Genomic DNA, 18,335 nt, shown 5'->3' on the forward strand with positions numbered 1-18,335 from the left:
TTGGTATAGATGTGGCCAAATACTGCTGCCCAACCATGCCAACCTGTTTCCAAGTTCAGATCTTCTCAGTTCAAGCACATAGGTAAGAGGCACAATCCCAGATTCTAGGGAGAAAGAATCTAAGTGGTTTAGCTTGGGCCAGTTATATCCTTTTAGGCCAGTTTAATGTGGTCATTGAGGGCAGGTTTTGTGGTACAAACATAGCTGCTAGGGTCCACATTCTCAAAGATGTAAGTGGGTAGAAGATTGGGCTTATATCTCAAAACATATCTGCTGCAATATTCTTCTTTATATCCAGTGCACTATTTCTCACTAGAGCAAGTTTAGCTTGTGGTTACAAACATGGGCTTAGAGTCAGACAGACCTTGATTGGAATCCCACTCAGCCCTGCCACCTACTAGCTGTCTGACCTCTGAGGACCAGATTCCTTCTCTGTACAATTGGGATGATAAAACCTATCTTCTCGGGTTACTGGGAGGATGAGATGAGAATATGTATGGTATTTCCTACAGATTCAGTAAATAGAAACTATTGTTAATTATTGCTATTGTTATACCATTTGGGAAAGATTATGTGAATGGAAGAACATCCATTTTACCACCTTGAATAGTGCAAGAAGATCTGGAGACAAAATTTAGATGCCACAGACTGGCATAGTCAATAAAAATCTCACAGTGAATTTGCCTTTATCACATTTGATCAAAGAAATGGACATAGGTTAGAATTCAGTGGTTCTCAACCTATGGGTCGCGACCCCTTTGGCGGTTGAACAACCCTTTCCTAGGGGTCGCCTAAGACCATCCTGCATATCAGATATTTACATTACGATTCATAACAGTAGCAACATTACAGTTATGAAGTAGCAACAAAAATAATTTTATGCCTGGGTCACAACATGAGGAACTGTATTTAAAGGGCCAGAAGGTTGAGAACCACTGGGTTAGATTGTTGGAGTTAGGGCTCAAAGAATCTATACTTATTTCCAAAATTAAATTTTTTACTTCTGTTACTTCTGAAAGTGCAAGGGTAGTCAGTGGTCTCAAAATCCTAAACAGAGCTAAGCAAGGCTGGTGGTTGTTGGTACAGTCATAGTTCTTTTCAGCCAGTGCCAATTCTGTTGATTGTTTCATTTATTCTGCTTGGTGGCAAGTCTGTTCTGATTGTCTAGTGCCTTACCCAGTGAAATATTTTGAATATCATCCCTGGAAATCAAGTATGTGCCATCAATTCAAAAGACTTCAGTTTCATTGTTTAAAAAGATGTACTATTTTCTTTATAAAACAATAGATTTCCCTTGCACTTTTCTCACTGATGTGCTAAAATTGCGGGTGGCAGCTGTCCTTAAATGAACTCTAATAAAAAATATGTAAAATGATAGTGATTCAATTTCTATATAGTTAAAGGATGCCAGACATAAGCCAAAAGTTAAATGAACTCTGTGAAAACAATATATGTAAAATGATTATGATTCAACTTCTTTATAGATGGGGAATACCAAATGTAAACCAAAGTTAATGTTTACATAAAGTAAAGTTATCCAAACAAGCTATGCTTCATCTTAAAATGTAGTGCATGCTTTTCTAAATGGAACTATAGTAGAACAATACCTCAATGACTAACTACTTTTCTCCCAAGTTATGCAGACATTTTGATTGAGAGGGAAGTGTTAATGCAGAAGTACATTCATCTAGTTCAGATCGTAGAGACAGAAAAAATTGCAGCTAACCAACTACGGCATCAACTCGAAGATCAAGATACCGAAATCGAAAGGCTTAAATCAGAGGTACTTCCCAGTTGGTGGATTCTTTCTCATTGTTTCATGTTTACTGTCATCTGCTTATGATTGCTTAAGGCCTATCAGGGTAAGTTTTTAATCCCAAACTTAGTTTCTATGCTTTCAACACACACATGGCCAAACTACTGATCTCCATTAGGAATGACTCTGTCTATGTTAAAATTATGGCAAATATGCTTCAATAAAAAATCAGGATTATAGGCTGTTTTTTAATTATTTGTGCTTCTGATATCCTTCATTTGATTGGATATGCAGAGTTGACGACAATATTTAACTGTTTCCAGATGGACTCCTAGGGTAATGGTAATTGTGAATCTGTCATAGATTCAGTTAAACCCAAATGATAACTAAAGAAGGACACAAAATGAATTCATAATGACTTTCGTTTTTCTAGATCTCAGGAGTCCAACATCTCCTCTCTAGAATTTTGAAAAACACGTTTAAAGTAAAATATAAGACATTTGTTAGGGTGCATTTTTTTCCTGAAGTTGGAATTCCTACATCCCTCCTCTTCCCCCACCCCCTTAGCATGAACTTCAAGCTCTATACTCCTAGGTAGTGAGACTGATACCAGGTTAGAGCGGAAGGTGGTCTAGTGTCTGCAACAATGGCAGTGTGCCTGGTCCTCCCTCTCTCCAAGAAGCCTGTGTGTGTGTGTGTGTGTGTGTGTGTGTAGTATATATATACCTTTTCTTGCTCTCTTGTCATTCCTCGTGGGAAGTGTTCAATAGTTAAAGATTTGAAGAGGAATGTAGAAAATGAGTCCCCCCCCACCCCCCTGTTTCTGACCAGCAGTGCATTAGTATCTCTTAGCTTCAAAGAGAATAGGATAGAATGAAACCTACTACTAATTATATCCTTGTTGACAGAAATAATTCAGGTTCCTCAGACTTGGTAACTTTATCACTTTTCTGGTATTGGACAACATTTTCTTCTTCGTTTCCTCACATCTTTCTCTTAGACATACTCTGTGAATCCTGTGAGGGGTTTCACCTCCTGCTGCCTGTGTACATCAACTCCAGTGTATAGAGCATGGGCATAAGCTGGTTCCATCTGGGATCTGCTTGCTTCTCCGGTGATAATAAGTTGCAGATCATGCTCACCATATCATTAGTGTTGTTCACTTCCCGATTCAACCCTGAAATCTGATATAGTGAAAAAAAAAACAACAACAGAAAACTTAACAAACCTGCCTTTTAAATACTATATCAGGCACTGTAATTTAAAACAAAATTATTGTGTTCTTTCTTTGCCACAGTAAGCTAGAGCAGATGCTTGTCTGCTAAGTGAAAGAGGTTAGCATTTCCTCTATAAGAGAAACTCAGCACCAAGCGATGTTCCCCAATATTTATCTGTGTGTGCTTCTCTGTATTCACTACATTGTATTTTAGTCTGAATATAGACTGCAGTTAAAAACTGTCAGTAGCAGGTATGTCTTGTATGGTTGCTTTACAAGAGACATAATTTATTTTCTACTCCTTTTATTTTCCCACTTCTCTGCCAGAACATGGTGGAGATGTGTATTTAGTCCTGAGGATAAAATGTAGACAGTTCAGAGGGAGCAATTATGAGCCCGTAGCTCTGTGTTTGCTTGTTAGTAAATCTAAAAAGGTTCTTACATTTGTAAGAGCCTGCAATAGAGTGGCAGTCCAGTGAATTTTATTACTCAATGCAGTTGAGAGGCCATCTGGTCTTGAGTTGCCCCTCGCAGGTCACAGAATTGAGCTGGAGATAGAAAAAGGTCCCAGTTTGTTTCAATCCTTTTTATGTTTTAACCTTTTCTTGGCCGGCTGGAACCAACCTTATGGGTCTGAAGCTCCCAATGCAGTTACTGTTTCCCCAAGGAGATCTGTGAGTCTGCTGTACTGTGTGTAGTTGGACGGCCACAGGCTAATTATTCCCCCAGGCAAGCATGAGCATTGAGCTGAGTGTCATTGCATTTGGAGACCACAGGACATTTCAGGCAGCTACCTTTAGCAAGATGGTTGACATGTCCCTCAGCTCCTGAGAAGGCCTGGCTTGGTCATCACTGGCCATTAGGGTGGCGTTTGGTTCAACATTTCCTAACCCAGATCCCAGTTCACGCTTCCACAGGAATTTCTTATAACTTGTTAATAACAAACCAATACAAGCTTGGGGTGAAGTTCATGCTTCCCCTGCCACAGCACCAAAGGCAGAGAGAGTGAATAAAAATGGAATGTTTCCTGAGGACCTCAGAAGCTACCTTGTAGGCATGACTTCTTATGAGTTATGGCAATAATCCAGTATTTTTCAGTTCATGAAATAGACCTATTTTGTGTTCTAGATTATCGCTCTTAATAAAACCAAGGAAAGAATGCGGCCTTACCAAAGCAATCAAGAAGAGGATGATCCAGACATCAAAAAAATTAAAAAGGTAGGATGCTACGGGTTTCCAGCTGAGGAGTAGCACAGCGACCAGTTGTTTTGTAATAATGTCTTTGTCACCCTGGTCCTGGGCTGAGAACCTTGGTGTTTCTGTTCTAATGGCTCTGAGATTTGCCCTTCAGAGTGATCAGACATGACTACTTTTTTGGAAAAGTTTCAGCTTGAGATTTCTTCCCCGTCCTGAGAATCCCCTTCTGGATTCTGTGGGAAGGACATTAAGATAATAGTGTTCCCCAGTTGGGTTAATTAGGTGCTGTTTAACCTCCTAATTTTATACTGCTTCTTATTTTGGGGGAGTGTTTTTTAAATTACACTCAAACATATTTCTTTTAGCATAGTCTTTAGTGCTTATTTTTTTTGAACATGTGAGAAGATTAGGTAAATCACTACATCTGCTCAGATTTCTGGTTTATTATTGTTTCTTTGTTGTTCAACATCCACAAAATCAGCAGATCCTTTCCATCTTACTGTTATGTATAACTGTACAACTTTTGTAATTAACCAGACACTGGTGCTCAGTCTAGTCTACTGTGTTTGCCTTAGGTCATCTAGGTTTTGAGTTCGGTATTCTTAATAGTTCTGTGTGAAGCATTTACTCAGTTTTGTTAACATTATGTGGAAAGCCTCACCATTAAACTGTTTATATGTTCTTTATTTCTTAATCCTGTTTTCCTAAGCTAAATAATTATTCCCCTTCAGTTGTAGCAAAATTTTAGGTAAATATTGCTTAGAATTTGAAATAGAAAAGCTTCTTAGGACTAAGTTATAATGCTTTTAGTTTTTAAGAAATAAAAAAAGTAAAATAACATCATTTCTTTCTTAGAATCTATAACTTTATAAATTGAATTTGGTTTATGTTATTGTGTTACAAGATTCATATTATTGCCTTTCTTTTGATAGTATGCAGTTGCATGTAAGCAACGATATCAGTAAAATACAATTTTCAATGCAGTTGTAGAAGCTGGTCTGTTAGGAAGTAAACGAATCAACTTTTGCTCAGCAGGAGATAACTGTCCAAATAAATAGAAAAGTTTTATTTAATTTAAAATTCAATGTAGTTGATTTTTAAAAATACTCTGTTATATGGAAGAATAATGATAAAGTAAATAGTTTTTACATTTAATAACTTCCTATTTCTTAATAGAAAAAAATTATAAAACTATTTTTAAACTTATTAAATAGATTTTGAAATTAACTTTATTGTTTTTCTGTCCCAAATAAAACTGATACCTGTGTGGAAAAAGGGCTGTTTACAAATGAATTATTTTCTCTATTCTGATCTTGACAAATATCAACATAATTTGTCAACTTCAAGAGACCAAAAATTGAAATTGGTTATAATTCATAGAAATTTGCCATTAGATTTTTCCAGATAATATACATATAATTTCTCCCCACATAATTCTATTAAAATATGGTTAATTTTTATTGTTTGGGGTAAGTCAACTGTATGAATGTCTGTAGAAAATTGATGGTATGCTGACAACATCAGTAGGTAAATGAGAGAATTTAAACATTGCAAAAGAAGAGTAGTTGTTTAAATACATGATAATTTAAACCACATGGGTAAGACAGTATGGAAAAAATAAAAAGTGTAAGACTGAATAGATAACTATGATACTAAAAGAAGATTTAGTAGTGATTTAATGCTCTCAATTATATGTGCACTTGCAACCTGCTTTGTTGCTGAATCTGCCCCTTTAATATAACAAATCCTAATGAATTATCATATAGGCTTTTTATATATAGAAAGGGCCTCAGATATATTTGGTCAATTATTTTATAGATGAGGAAATAGAGGACCAGAAGTCAAGGTCATTCACAAGATTAGTTGCAGAGCCTTTGGGTTAAGGATTATGTCATATACCTGTTTGCCTTGCACCCAGAATTTACCTGGGCATTTAAACAATGGTCAGTAAATATTTATTGGCTAACACACACACAGGCCAGTGTACATTGTGAGGTTTGCTTATTATTTTCAAACCATATATAGGGAATTTAGATAAATATTTTAGAGGCTAGCATATCTCTCTCTATAAAAGGCTAATATGCAAAGTGTCCCCTTGGGAGTTCGAGTTTAGTTTACTGGGAATCTGATTGCTCGCTATGATGTGCGCTGACCACCAGGGGGTGGCGTGGAATGAAGAAAGGCCTCGGCCAGCAGCCGGCAGCCGGGGAAGGAAGGCTCTGGCTGGCAACCAGAAGGCCCCAATCAGCCCTGATCACCAGCCAGGCCTAGGGACACTACCTGTGCATGAATTTTGTGTACCAGGCCTCTAGTTTTCTATAAAATTGATTTTTAAACTGTATTTTATGTTTCTTTTCACAAAATAATAACCATTGCAAATTGTTAAAATGTATTTTTTCCATGTGGCTGGAAAAGAGAGTCCTTATAGTTAACAAGGGGCAGGTAAAAGAACACTAAGTTTCCTTGCAGCCTTCCTAGCTGTGTGATTTACCATGAAATTTAGTTTACTCATCTGTAAAAGAAGTTGGATGAGCTTATTACTAACACTTATTTTTAAATTTAAACAAATGACATCTCAACAACACAAAATCAAATAATCAAATTTTAAAATGGGCTAACAACTTTAATAGACATTTCTCCAAAGATTACATACAATTGGATATATATATATATATGCCTAAGTGACCGTTATGACTGGAAAGACTGGTTGACCAGTCGCTATGACACACACTGACCACCAGGGGGCAGACACTCAACGCAGGAGCTGCCCCCTGGTGGTCAGTAGTGTGCTCCCACAGGGGGAGTGCTGCTTAGCCAGAAGCTGAGTTCACAGCTGGTGAGCGCAGCTGTGGTGGTGGGCGCCTCTCCCGACTCTGTGGCAGCGCTACCGAGTAGCAGCTGCAGGTGCAGTGGGTTGGGATGAGCATGAGTGGCATGGCACCCACTTGAACTCCTCCCTGGCTGCCTGCTGCTTGGTGCACTGCTACATCCCCCAAAAGATCCTGGATTGCGAGAGGGCCCAGGCCAGGCTGAGGAAATCCACCCCTCCCCCACCCTCTCTGTGCGTGAATCTGTGCACTGGGCCTCTAGTCTATAATAATAAGAGCGTAATATGCTAATTAGACCGGACAGCCGAATGACCTTCCGGACATCATTCCAGATGTCCTTCCAGATGAAGCTGCCGCAGTGGGGGCTTAGATGGAGATTGTTAGTGGTGATCAGGAAGGCAGGCAGAGGTGGTTAGGGGTGATCAGGAAGGCAGGCAGGTGAGCAGTTAGGAGTTTGCAGTTTCGGATTGCAAGAGGGTGCAGGCCAGGCTGAGGGACCCCTCTGCCCCTGTGCACGAATTTTGCTCACTGGGCCTCTAGTTTGTATATAATCTTTGGAGACATCATATAAACATAAAAAGATGCTCTACTTGACTAAGCATCAGATAAATACAAATTAAAACCACAGTTTGCCCTAACTGGTTTGGCTCAGTGGATAGACGGTCAGCTTGCGGACTCAAGGGTCCCAGGTTTGATTCCAGTCAAGGGTATGTACCTTGGTTGCGGGCACATCCCCAATAGGGAGTGTGCAGGAGGCAGCTGATTGATGTTTTCTCTCATTGATGTTTCTAACTCTCTATCCCTCTCCCTTCCTCTCTGTAAAAAAAATCAATAAAATATGTTAAAAAAACAACACACCACAGTTTGATATCACTGCATACCTATTAGTATAGCTACTCTCATGAAAACAAAATAATAACTATTGATGAAGATGTGGAGAAATTGAAACTCTTGTGCACTACTGGTAGCATTGTAAATTGATTCAACTGCTATGGGAAACAGTATGGTGGTTCCTCAAAAAATTAAAAATAGAACTACCATATGATCCAGCAATTCTACTTCTGGGTACATATCCAAAATAATTAAAAGTAGGATCTTGAAAAGATATAGGCACTCCTATGTTCATTGCAACATTATTTACAGTAGCCAAAAGGTGGAAGCAACCCAATGTCCACTGAATGGATAAAAAAAAGTGATACATATGTATAATGGAATATTATTCAGCCTTAAAAAGGAAAGAAATCCTGGCACATATTACAACATGGATGAACCTTGAGGGCATTATACTAAATGAAATAAGCCAGGCACAAAAATACAGATAACTATATGACTCCACTTATATGAGGTATCTAAAGTAGTCAAATTCACAGAAACAGGAAAAATGGTGGTTATCAGGACCTAAGGGAAGACTGAAAAGGCAAGTTGTTTAATGAATATAAAGTTTGTTTTGCAAGATGAAAAAGTCTCAGAGATCTGTTGTACAACAATGTGAATACAGGATGTAGCAAAATTATGTTTATAGTTGTGAGTACACAAAATACAGAGTGTGTTCTTATATTATTTAATAATTACTGTATTATTTTCCACATGAACACTACTGAACTACACACTTAAAAATGGCTAAGATGGTAAATTTTATGTTATGCATTTTTTACTACAATTTAAAATATTTTAAAAAATATCTGATTGCTAAAGAATAAACATTCGTTCTTGAAATGTTAATAACTAACCATGTAATATTATTATACTAGAGACCTGATGCATGAATTCGTGCACCAGTGGGGTCCCTCAGCCTGGCCTGCGGTATTGGGCCAAAACTGGCTCTCCGACATCCCCTAAGGGGTCCCGGATTGTGAGAGGGCACAGGCCAAGCTGAGGGACCCCACTGGTGCACAACTGGGGCTGGGGAGGGATGTGGGAGGTTGACCAGCTGGGGAGGGACTGTGGGAGGGCTCTAGGGCATGTCTGGCCCATCTCACTCAGTCCTGATTGGCTGGACCCCAGCAGCAAGCTAACCTACCAGTCAGAGCGTCTGCCCCCTGGTGATCAGTGCACATCATAGTGACTGGTTGACCAGTCAACTGTCTGCCCCCTGCTGGTCAGTGCAAGTCATAGCAATTAGTCAACTGGTCAACTGTCTGCCCCCTGGGTGGACAATGCACATCATAGTGAGCGGCTGAGCAGCCTTAGCATATCATTAGCATATTATGCTTTGATTGGTTGAATGGCCAACTGGCCGACTGGACACTTAGCATATTAGGCTTTTATTATCTAGGAGGATGCTGGTCTCCATTTAGGCAGGCCTAAATACCTTAAGCTTATGGAAGAAATTTGTAAACCTGATAAAATTATTATTTTAAAAATCATTTATATTGCTGAAACTGGTTTGGCTCAGTGGATAGAGCGTCGGCCTGTGGACTGAAGGGTCCCAGGTTCGATTCCGGTTAAGGGCATGTACCTGGGTTGCGGGCACATCCCCAGTGGGGGATGTGCAGGAGGCAGCTGGTCGATGTTTCTCTCTCATCGATGTTTCTGACTCTCTATCTCTCTCCCTTCCTCTCTGTAGAAAATCAATAAAATATATATTTTTTAAAAATCATTTATATTCTGTTATCTGAAAAAAGCCTGCCATTACATATTCTAGGGATGGGACCATTATTGCACCAATGAAAGAGCAATGTTTCATATGGCAAAGGATGGACACCTTTACTGACAGACTTAAAAAGCCTGTCTCACAGATCCCTGAGGTCTTCTCTTCTCTTTTCTTTTTTCTTCCCCTTCCCCTTCCCTTCCATCTTCCCTTCTCTTCCCCTCCCTCTTCCTTTCCCTTCCCTTCCCTTCCCTTCCCTTCCCTTCCCTTCCCTTCCCTTCCCTTCCCTTCCCTTCCCTTCCCTTCCCTTCCTTTTCCTTCCTTTTTCCTTTTTGCTCTATAGGTTCAGAGCTTCATGCGAGGATGGTTGTGTAGAAGGAAATGGAAGACCATCGTGCAGGATTACATCTGTTCTCCTCATGCTGAAAGTATGAGGAAGAGAAACCAGATTGTGTTCACTATGGTAGAGGCTGAGTCAGAGTACGTTCACCAGCTCTACATCCTGGTCAACTGCTTCCTCCGGCCCCTACGAATGGCCGCCAGCTCCAAGAAGCCCCCCATCAGCCACGACGACGTCAGTAGTATTTTCCTCAACAGGTTTGTCTTGGCATAAATCAGTCATGTGAAAAACCCATTTGGATTTCTTAGTATTTTTACTCTACTCATAAAAAAATAGGTTTCATAAATTCACTTCTATGAGTTTATGATATTGAAAATAAGAAAGCTATTATTTGTGTTTCATTACTAGTCCAATTTGTATATTTTTATCTTGAATCTTGGCATGTAGTTTTCTGTTTTTCTCCTCTACTTGACATATGTCTTCTTATCATTCTGTGGGGGTATGTTTATGTTGGGGAAGATCATCTCCCTCACAAAATGAAGGAAATGGAGTGATTAATGGGTCATTACATATGATTTATACAAAAGTACTCTAGGAAGAGCAAACACTAACAGAGGGCCTGAGACTTTCTAGTAAATCTATTCACTCAATAAATATTTATAGTATCTTTACTGCTGAGGATTCCTCAGTGAACAAAACAAAAAATAAAAAATAAAAAATCCCTGCCTTCATGGAACTTAAGTTTTGATGAAGGAAGACAGACAATGAATAGTGATTAAGTGAACTATGTAGTCTATCATGTGGTGATGAGTTCTGTAGAAAAATGAAGAAGCAAAGGAGAGCCCCAGCCGGTTTGGCTCAGTGGATAGAGCATCAGCCTGCGAACTGAAAGGTCCCAGGTTTGATTCTGGTCAAGGGCACATGCTCAGGTTGTGGGCTCAAACCCCAGTGGGGGACTTGCAGGAGGCAGCCAAACCATAATTCTCTCTCATCATGGATGATTCTATATCTCTCTCTCCCTCCCTCTTCCTTCCTTTCTGAAATCAACAAAAAAATATATTTAAAAAAAAGAAGCAAAGGAGATGGGGGGAAGGAAAGTGCGTAAGTGTTTCACTTAAAATTTTAGTTATTTGTTTTTGAGTAGATAATAGTTCACAAGTCAAAACAACATGAAAACATCAAGCAATAGTTAGAAATCTCATTTTTACCCTGCCTTCGCACCCCATTCCCCCACTTTCTGTATGTAATCATTTAGATTAATTTCTTATATATCCTTCCAGTGTTTATTAATGTAGATGAAATCAAATATGGATTTTGAGTCTTACTTTGCCCCTTCTTACACAAAAGGCAATGTATTTTTTATATAGATTTTTCTTTCATGTATCAATATATCCTGGACATCTTTCCATATTGCTATCTAAAGACCATTCAATTTTTAAAAAATTGCTACATTGTATTATATTATGTGAATGTGCCATAGTTGTGTGTGTGTGTGTGTATGTGTGTGTAATGAGAAGAAGTCTGATAACATGTGATTAAAAGCTAGACTTTGCTGTTGTGAGGAAGGAGGGAGATTTTCCCACACTGGGTGGCAATGGCTCTACTCAAGACTAAATTATATTCTTATTGCATTTTTATAGTGAAACAATCATGTTTCTTCATGAAATATTTCATCAAGGACTGAAGGCAAGGTTAGCAAACTGGCCTACTTTAATTTTAGGTAAGTGCATGCTTTGGTTTCTCTTACTCTGGCTATAATTAGAGTAAAATAATTTCAACATTATTCAGCTGAAGCTGTTGAATTTTCCCACTGATCTGTGAGCTGCTTTAGTCATTGGGAATTTGTCTCATTAGCCTTTGGGCCCTGCCCTACTATTTACCTTTCCCCTGGTCTGTCATGGTCATTCTGGGCTAGAGTCAGGCTCTGCCCTGGAGAGCACTCTGTCAGATCAGTCATTCAGGCATCTGGACTGGTCCCCATGTATGTGTGACACCTGGGACTAGGTGGAGCCACTCCCTGCCACTCCCATGGAGTGAACACAGTCTCTCTCCAGTACCTTAGATAATTCACTGAGCACCAAAAGAAACTGCCATTTTACTTCTTCTTTCAGCTGATCTGTTTGATATCTTGCTGCCCATGCTGAACATTTATCAAGAATTTGTGCGTAACCACCAGTACAGCCTCCAAGTGCTTGCCAATTGTAAGCAAAACAGAGATTTTGACAAGCTCTTGAAACAGTATGAAGCCAACCCTGCCTGTGAAGGGAGGATGCTAGAAACGTTCTTGACCTATCCGATGTTTCAGGTGAGTCCTCTGGGACGCATTTTATGAGTCACTAGTTCCAACTCAATGTTCCTCATGAACAGAGGGAGATGTGTAAGGATCCCCTGTGAAGAATTATACCACACATGCCTCACCTCTCATCTTGATCTTGACCTTGAGATAATCAAATTTATGCCTCACATTCTCTCTGCCTAGTATATATAAGAAAGCCAGGCATTTCTGAGACAATTACATAAAAAATGATTTTTTTTTGAAAAGCAGCACAATGTTCTCTTTATAGAAAGATTCCACGCAGACCTCTTCCATGAAGTCTCCTCCTCCAGCATGTTTAAAAATATTATTAGGGTTACAGAAATAGGATGCTGTGCAAATGTTCCAGGGTATGCTGGTTGCATAAAAGGTTCCTGAGAAGTTGAGTGGACTAGTGGGAAAGTCTTGTGTTCCTGGCCATCCTCTCCACCCTGCTGGGATTGCTGTTGAGTCCCCCTTGGCTGGAGCTCTGGAGAGCAAAAGGAGGACCTCCCACGTGACAGAGGCTGTGTAGACTTAGGAGCCAGAGGCATTAGCCGGACCGGGGACTCTTGGCCCTCTCGGGCTGCTGCAGGGAGGCTGGGTCTTGTCATGACATTCACTTTGTGGGAGTAGAGCAACCCAAGGGATCAAGTACACTTGTGTTCTTTCCTATATCTTGGGCTTTACCATTAGGAGCCCTTGAGTGAGAATTGCAGAGGCCAAATGTGAACTGAATTGCCTGTTCTCTTGAAAAGTGTTGATGCAGTTCTTTTGGAAAGGCATCGAGTGTTCCGATGTGGAATTTATGGGGCTTCTGGCCAGCCCTCTAAATTGTCATGTGGTAAACCGAATCCCCGAATCATGCGTGTTAGGGTTTCTGTGGGGAGCTTTGTCCCCCTCAATGCTGACCCCGGTGGATCATTTTCTAGCCTCAGAAAGAAATGTTGGCCTGGTTTGTGATGGTTTGTCTTACAGTTTGTCAAACCTGCTTGAAATCCTGGAAATTACTATAAAAGTTTACAAAATCTCTAAAAAACAAAAAGGATGCTTTTGAAATAACTTAAGTATAGTGGAACTTCGTAATGTTATTATGTTTTTTCATGGAACTGAATTGTTTGAACTCTTTGCCTCTCTGAGGAAATATTTCACAAGGAAAACTTCAAAGAAAAAAAGATTTCTTTTTTGGTAACCTTATACAAAATTGTAATTTAAGATTTATTTACAGTGAAACAAAGTTTGCATAATGCAATGTTCTTCTGAGATTCTATTTGAATTTTTGGCAGTTGCCTCTAGGTTATGATTAAAATACCCTAAGTTGATTCTGTTCAGCAATCCCAACTCAGGTGAATATACAAAGGTAGAATGTGAAAGACACATGGAACATTCAGAGAGGTCCCCAGCTCCTTCCCCCCTGGTGTCTTTCCAATTGCTACTTAACTCCCCCTGGTGAAGCTCTCTCAATGTTTTAAAATGGCAGACTGCACTTGCACTTTAGGTGACATGTCCAAAAGTTGAATGTAGGACCTTGGAAAGGCCTGTGGATTTCTTAAAAATTCCGTGATGCTCTTCCACCACTTCCCCCTCCCTCCCCATGGAGCTTAAGCCCAATAACAATGACTGGGCATTTTGATGGACCCCAAGGACTTCCCATAATACAGACAAGGACCATTGGACTGGGAATCTTTGGGAGACCTGGATGTGTTGCTCACCCATTAGTCATAGCTTTGGGGGAAATAATGGAACCATCTAAACCTCCATTTCTAGATCTCAAAATTGAGGCACCTGAGCTGTGGTTATCTTCCAGGCACTACCTCTCTGACTCTGTGATAGTGCTCACATTAGACTAGTTCTGAAAGCTTGGTTGGGTAACTACATGGTGGTGGTAGTTTACCAGTGGTGGGCAAACTCATTAGTCAACAGAGCCAAATATCAACAGTACAATGATTGAAATTTCTTTTGAGAGCCAAATTTTTTAAACTTAAACTATATAGGTAGGTACATTGTTATTAACTTAATAGGGTACTCCTAAGGCTTAGGAGGAGCCACACTCAAGGGGCCAAAGAGCCTCATGTGGCTCGCGAGCCGCAGTTTGCTGACCACTGGTCTAGGCCCTAACCCTCTCTGCCTCTGCCAAGTCTGTGGTGGCCCCAAACCTTAGAATTTAACTGAAGGGTCAGATGTTGAGATTCTCTGGCTTCGTCCAGACCAGGGTAACCAAGAGCCTCAGCTTATGAGAGCCATTGCTTGCTCTGGGAGAAACCTCAAATTTAAAGAATTTGGCCAGAACTGGTCCAACTGCAAGAAATGGGCAAATTGAAAGAGCACAGAATTGTGCTCTTTACTTATTTGCTTCCTCATAACTATTTTGCTTCCTTATAACTATTTTGAATAGACCAAGAGGGGAAAATCATCAGAGTTTGCTGCCCAAGGGCCTCATCCTCACTGATGTCTCTCCTCGGTCTTGTTCATTTGGTGTCTCTCCCTCCTATTGTCTCTCTAAAGTAATACATGGAACACTTGGGGGTGGGTTGCTCCTTCTGGAAGTTTAAAGGTTTTTATTGCTAGGTCCATGTCCATTCTACTCTTCTTGTTCTCTTTTGATCCTTTCACTAATGAGGTGGAATAGTCATGAGGCACTTGCTCTCTCAGATGGTCGAGGCACATCTATGTCCCTCTGTATACATTGTATTAGCAGTGGTACTTCTGCCTTGCTCTGGTGTAGGCTGGACACCTTGGGATGAGAGTGGCACATTTCAGTTTTTTGCTGTATAGCAACAATGGGAGAGGTGAGCATAGTTCATACCTCCAGTTTTTGTGGGTTTTTTTTCCGAGCCTGTATATGGGGACAGAGGTTGGTGCAGAGCAGAGAAAGGGGAGAGGTGATTGGCAACTTTTAGCCTGTGTATGTGTAGAAAAGTATTATATTCTACCTCTTTCTGGGTCCCTTGTCCAGTAAGTCAATTGCTGCTGTTAATGAACTATGTTGAATTATGGAAACATGGAGGAATTGTAGAATTTGGATGATACAGTGAATATATCCTCAATTGAACTATCAGATAACCAAATCCAAATGTTGCCAAGAAATTTGTTATGGAAAACAATGTAGTCATTAACATAATTTTTATTTTGCAAAGACAGTGGCTAGTCTGGAACTGTTTAAATTGGCCTCAGCTGCTCATAAATCCATAGGTAAGCTGATCATGAATTCATCATGGTGAGACCAGCACCGTTAGATGTGCACCAGAAAGTAGCCACCTGTTTATGGTTATTGGAGAACAAACTAATGAATGTCTATAAAGTGACAAGTATTGTTCCATAATTGAAAGCGGAATGATGATTCATCTAGATCAGTGATTTCAACTGGTGTGCCTCAAGAATTTTTAAAAGGCGCAATACCTGACTAATTTAGTCAGGGGCACTTGACCTCTTTTCCCTTAGATTGTCAAATTTGAAAAATGACAACAGCTAACACAACAATAGCCATCCAGTGTGAATGAATCAAAATTTATATCTATATATTTTTTGTCAGATCGGCAAAAAATATAATAACTTTTTTGGTGTGCCACAGAATTTTAGTAATTAGTGTATGTGTGCTATGAGATGAAAAAGGTTGAAAACCACCGATCTAGACAGTACTTTCTGTGATTCTTGGGTTTTGGGGGAACAGACTTATAATCAGCACTTGACTATACAGATAAGCTCTTTGGAGAGCCATCCACTTCTCTGCAGAACATTCTTTGCCCACTTTTTTGGCAATTTCGGGCATGTTTGTTCCTTCACTTTCTCGTGGAAAAGGCCAGTTACTAAATTTCAAACCCATTCTCTTGAACCTTAGCCAGGGAGCTCTCTAAAATAGATTGAATTAATGGGGTAGGACCACGGAGGTATTGACTAAACTCAGTTTTGTGGGGTTTCATGTACTATAAGTAGCCAGGCTCTCCCACTCCTGCCCTCTTTGTTATGAAAAACTGAGTACATTAGCTGGGGATTGCCTTGATTTTCTTGTGGAGTACTAACTTAGAGGAAAACTTTGCTCAATCATGGGATTAAGCGAAAGGGGTATTTGAAAGTATACTTATCCCAGGAGCTTCACCAGCGCCACAGCCCTACAGGCTGTCTCGGGGAGAGGTCTATGGGGTGGGAGGCAGCAAGCCTTCAGAGGGAAGGGTCTGCTGTTCCCCACCTCCTATGACTAGGGAGTCGGTGGCACTGCCGAAACCTTGATGACATTCCCTAGGATGTGATCCCGAGTAGGAGCTGCAGATTGATGTCTGTGTTGAGGGCGCTGCCCTCGGTGCTTCACACATAAATGTGGGCACCCGGTACATATTAGTAAATTACACAGTGAAGGCCACCGCTGCCGAGAGAGCAAAAGCAGAGCTGTGGACAGACTCACCAACACCGTGTCAGGTCAGAATGCAGGCAGCTACCCACGGAGCCCTGGGAAACGTTCACTTTCTTCATTCTCAGAGGCCCTTCCAGGGGTTGAGTGAGACCCCAGTCCTGGAGCAGACTTACTGGGCGAGTGCACTGGTTAGAGCTGGGCTCGTGGCTGGCTCTGCCATTTACTGTGAGGCCACATTGGGCAAATTACTGACCCTTCCACACTTAGCTTCCTTATATGTAAAATGGGGAGGAATCTTATGTTGTCAGAGGATTATACACACATGTAAACCTTGAGCACCTGATCTGACCCACAGTGAGCAGTGTTATGGTAGCTATTGTTCATGTATGTTATTAAGATTAAACCCACTGCCCCTGATTTCTAACAAATTTTAGTTTCTAAGCCAGTAAAATTTAAATATATTGAATGACTGAAATTTGAGTTAAATCTCTGCTATCGTCTATTAAAACCTTCAGAGGGTTGGTGAAGATTCTTCTGCCTTTGGCAGAATGCGGGTAGTCTGTTTATAAGCAAAAGTACAAATAAGTAGCCTCATTAAACAATACTTTTTACTGCTAGAAGGACGATCAGAATATAACAAGGGTGAACATATCTTCTCCCAAATTTTAATTCTTTTTTTATAAATATTGATTTTTAGAGAGAGAGGAAGGGGGAAGTGGTGGGGAGAGAGAGAGGGGGACATTGATGTGTGAGAGCTGAACATCGATTGGCTGCCTCCTGCACTCCCCCTACCTGGGATAGAGCCTGTAACCCGGGCATGTGCCCTGACCAGGAATCAAACCGGCAACCTTTTCATGCCTGGGGCAATCCCCAACCAACTGAGCCACACTGGCCAAGGCCCAAGTTTCAATTCTTAAAGAGAACATTACAGTAGGATTTTCATTTTTTTTTAAAAAAAAATTATAAACAGACAAATATATGTAACATACAGACTCTAGTGACTTGATGATAACTATATCTGTTTCCCTATGAACCAATTTTCAAAAATTATGATTAAGAAATGTATGATTATATTAAAAAATCAAAAGAAACAATTATTTCTTTGTAACAATACTTTATTACTCTTTTCATGTGGTCCTGGGGAATTTGCGCATGTGTGTACTAGTATGTGTGTGTGTGTGATGTCTGAAACGTAGTTTATTTTAAACGTTTTAAAATATATTTCTTTTTTCTTCTTTATTGATTAAGGTATTACATATGTGTCCTTCTCCCCCCTTTGCCCCGCACTCCCACACTCATGTATTTCTTTAAAAAATGTTTGAAAAACAATTACAACCGTAAGAGATGAGACGAGCTTCTTGGAAGTGATGAGACACAGAAGAGAATGTCCCGGTTACCGATCCTCGCCTCATGCTCACACTGGCCTGTGTTTGCATTTAGATCCCCAGGTATATCATCACCATTCATGAACTGCTCGCTCATACACCCCATGAACATGTGGAGAGGAAGAGTCTGGAATTTGCAAAATCAAAACTAGAGGACCTGTCCAGGTACGCAGAGAACTTACAATAGCAGCCTGTTATGGGAAAGCAGCAAGTCAGTGTTTTGTGGAAACCTAATTGTATGTCTGGGGAACAAGAGGCAAGACACAATCCAGCTTCTTAGATTCACTGAAAGTGTAATGATACCTCTTGAGAGCAGGTGTACTTTGGTTTAAGGTGGAGAATGTTCACCTTTCTTTCAGCATAAAAGAAAAATGACTTTTTG

At 40.2% G+C, this 18,335-nt stretch overlaps 1 protein-coding gene across 1 annotated transcript in view; it reads left to right on the forward strand.

The window, feature by feature from the left end:
• RASGRF2 (Ras protein specific guanine nucleotide releasing factor 2) overlaps window positions 1-18,335 on the forward strand; it is a 181,409-nt gene that overhangs the window by 65,137 nt on the left and 97,937 nt on the right. Inside the window, exons 3-8 of the mRNA XM_015571662.1 lie at window positions 1,636-1,783; window positions 4,101-4,190; window positions 9,931-10,184; window positions 11,568-11,647; window positions 12,039-12,232; window positions 18,009-18,118. Of these exons, the coding sequence (XP_015427148.1) occupies window positions 1,636-1,783; window positions 4,101-4,190; window positions 9,931-10,184; window positions 11,568-11,647; window positions 12,039-12,232; window positions 18,009-18,118 (876 nt within the window). The remainder of the gene's footprint in view (window positions 1-1,635; window positions 1,784-4,100; window positions 4,191-9,930; window positions 10,185-11,567; window positions 11,648-12,038; window positions 12,233-18,008; window positions 18,119-18,335) is intronic.

Source organism: Myotis davidii, unplaced genomic scaffold (assembly GCF_000327345.1).
Source record: "Myotis davidii unplaced genomic scaffold, ASM32734v1 scaffold44, whole genome shotgun sequence".
NCBI lineage: Eukaryota > Metazoa > Chordata > Mammalia > Chiroptera > Vespertilionidae > Myotis > Myotis davidii.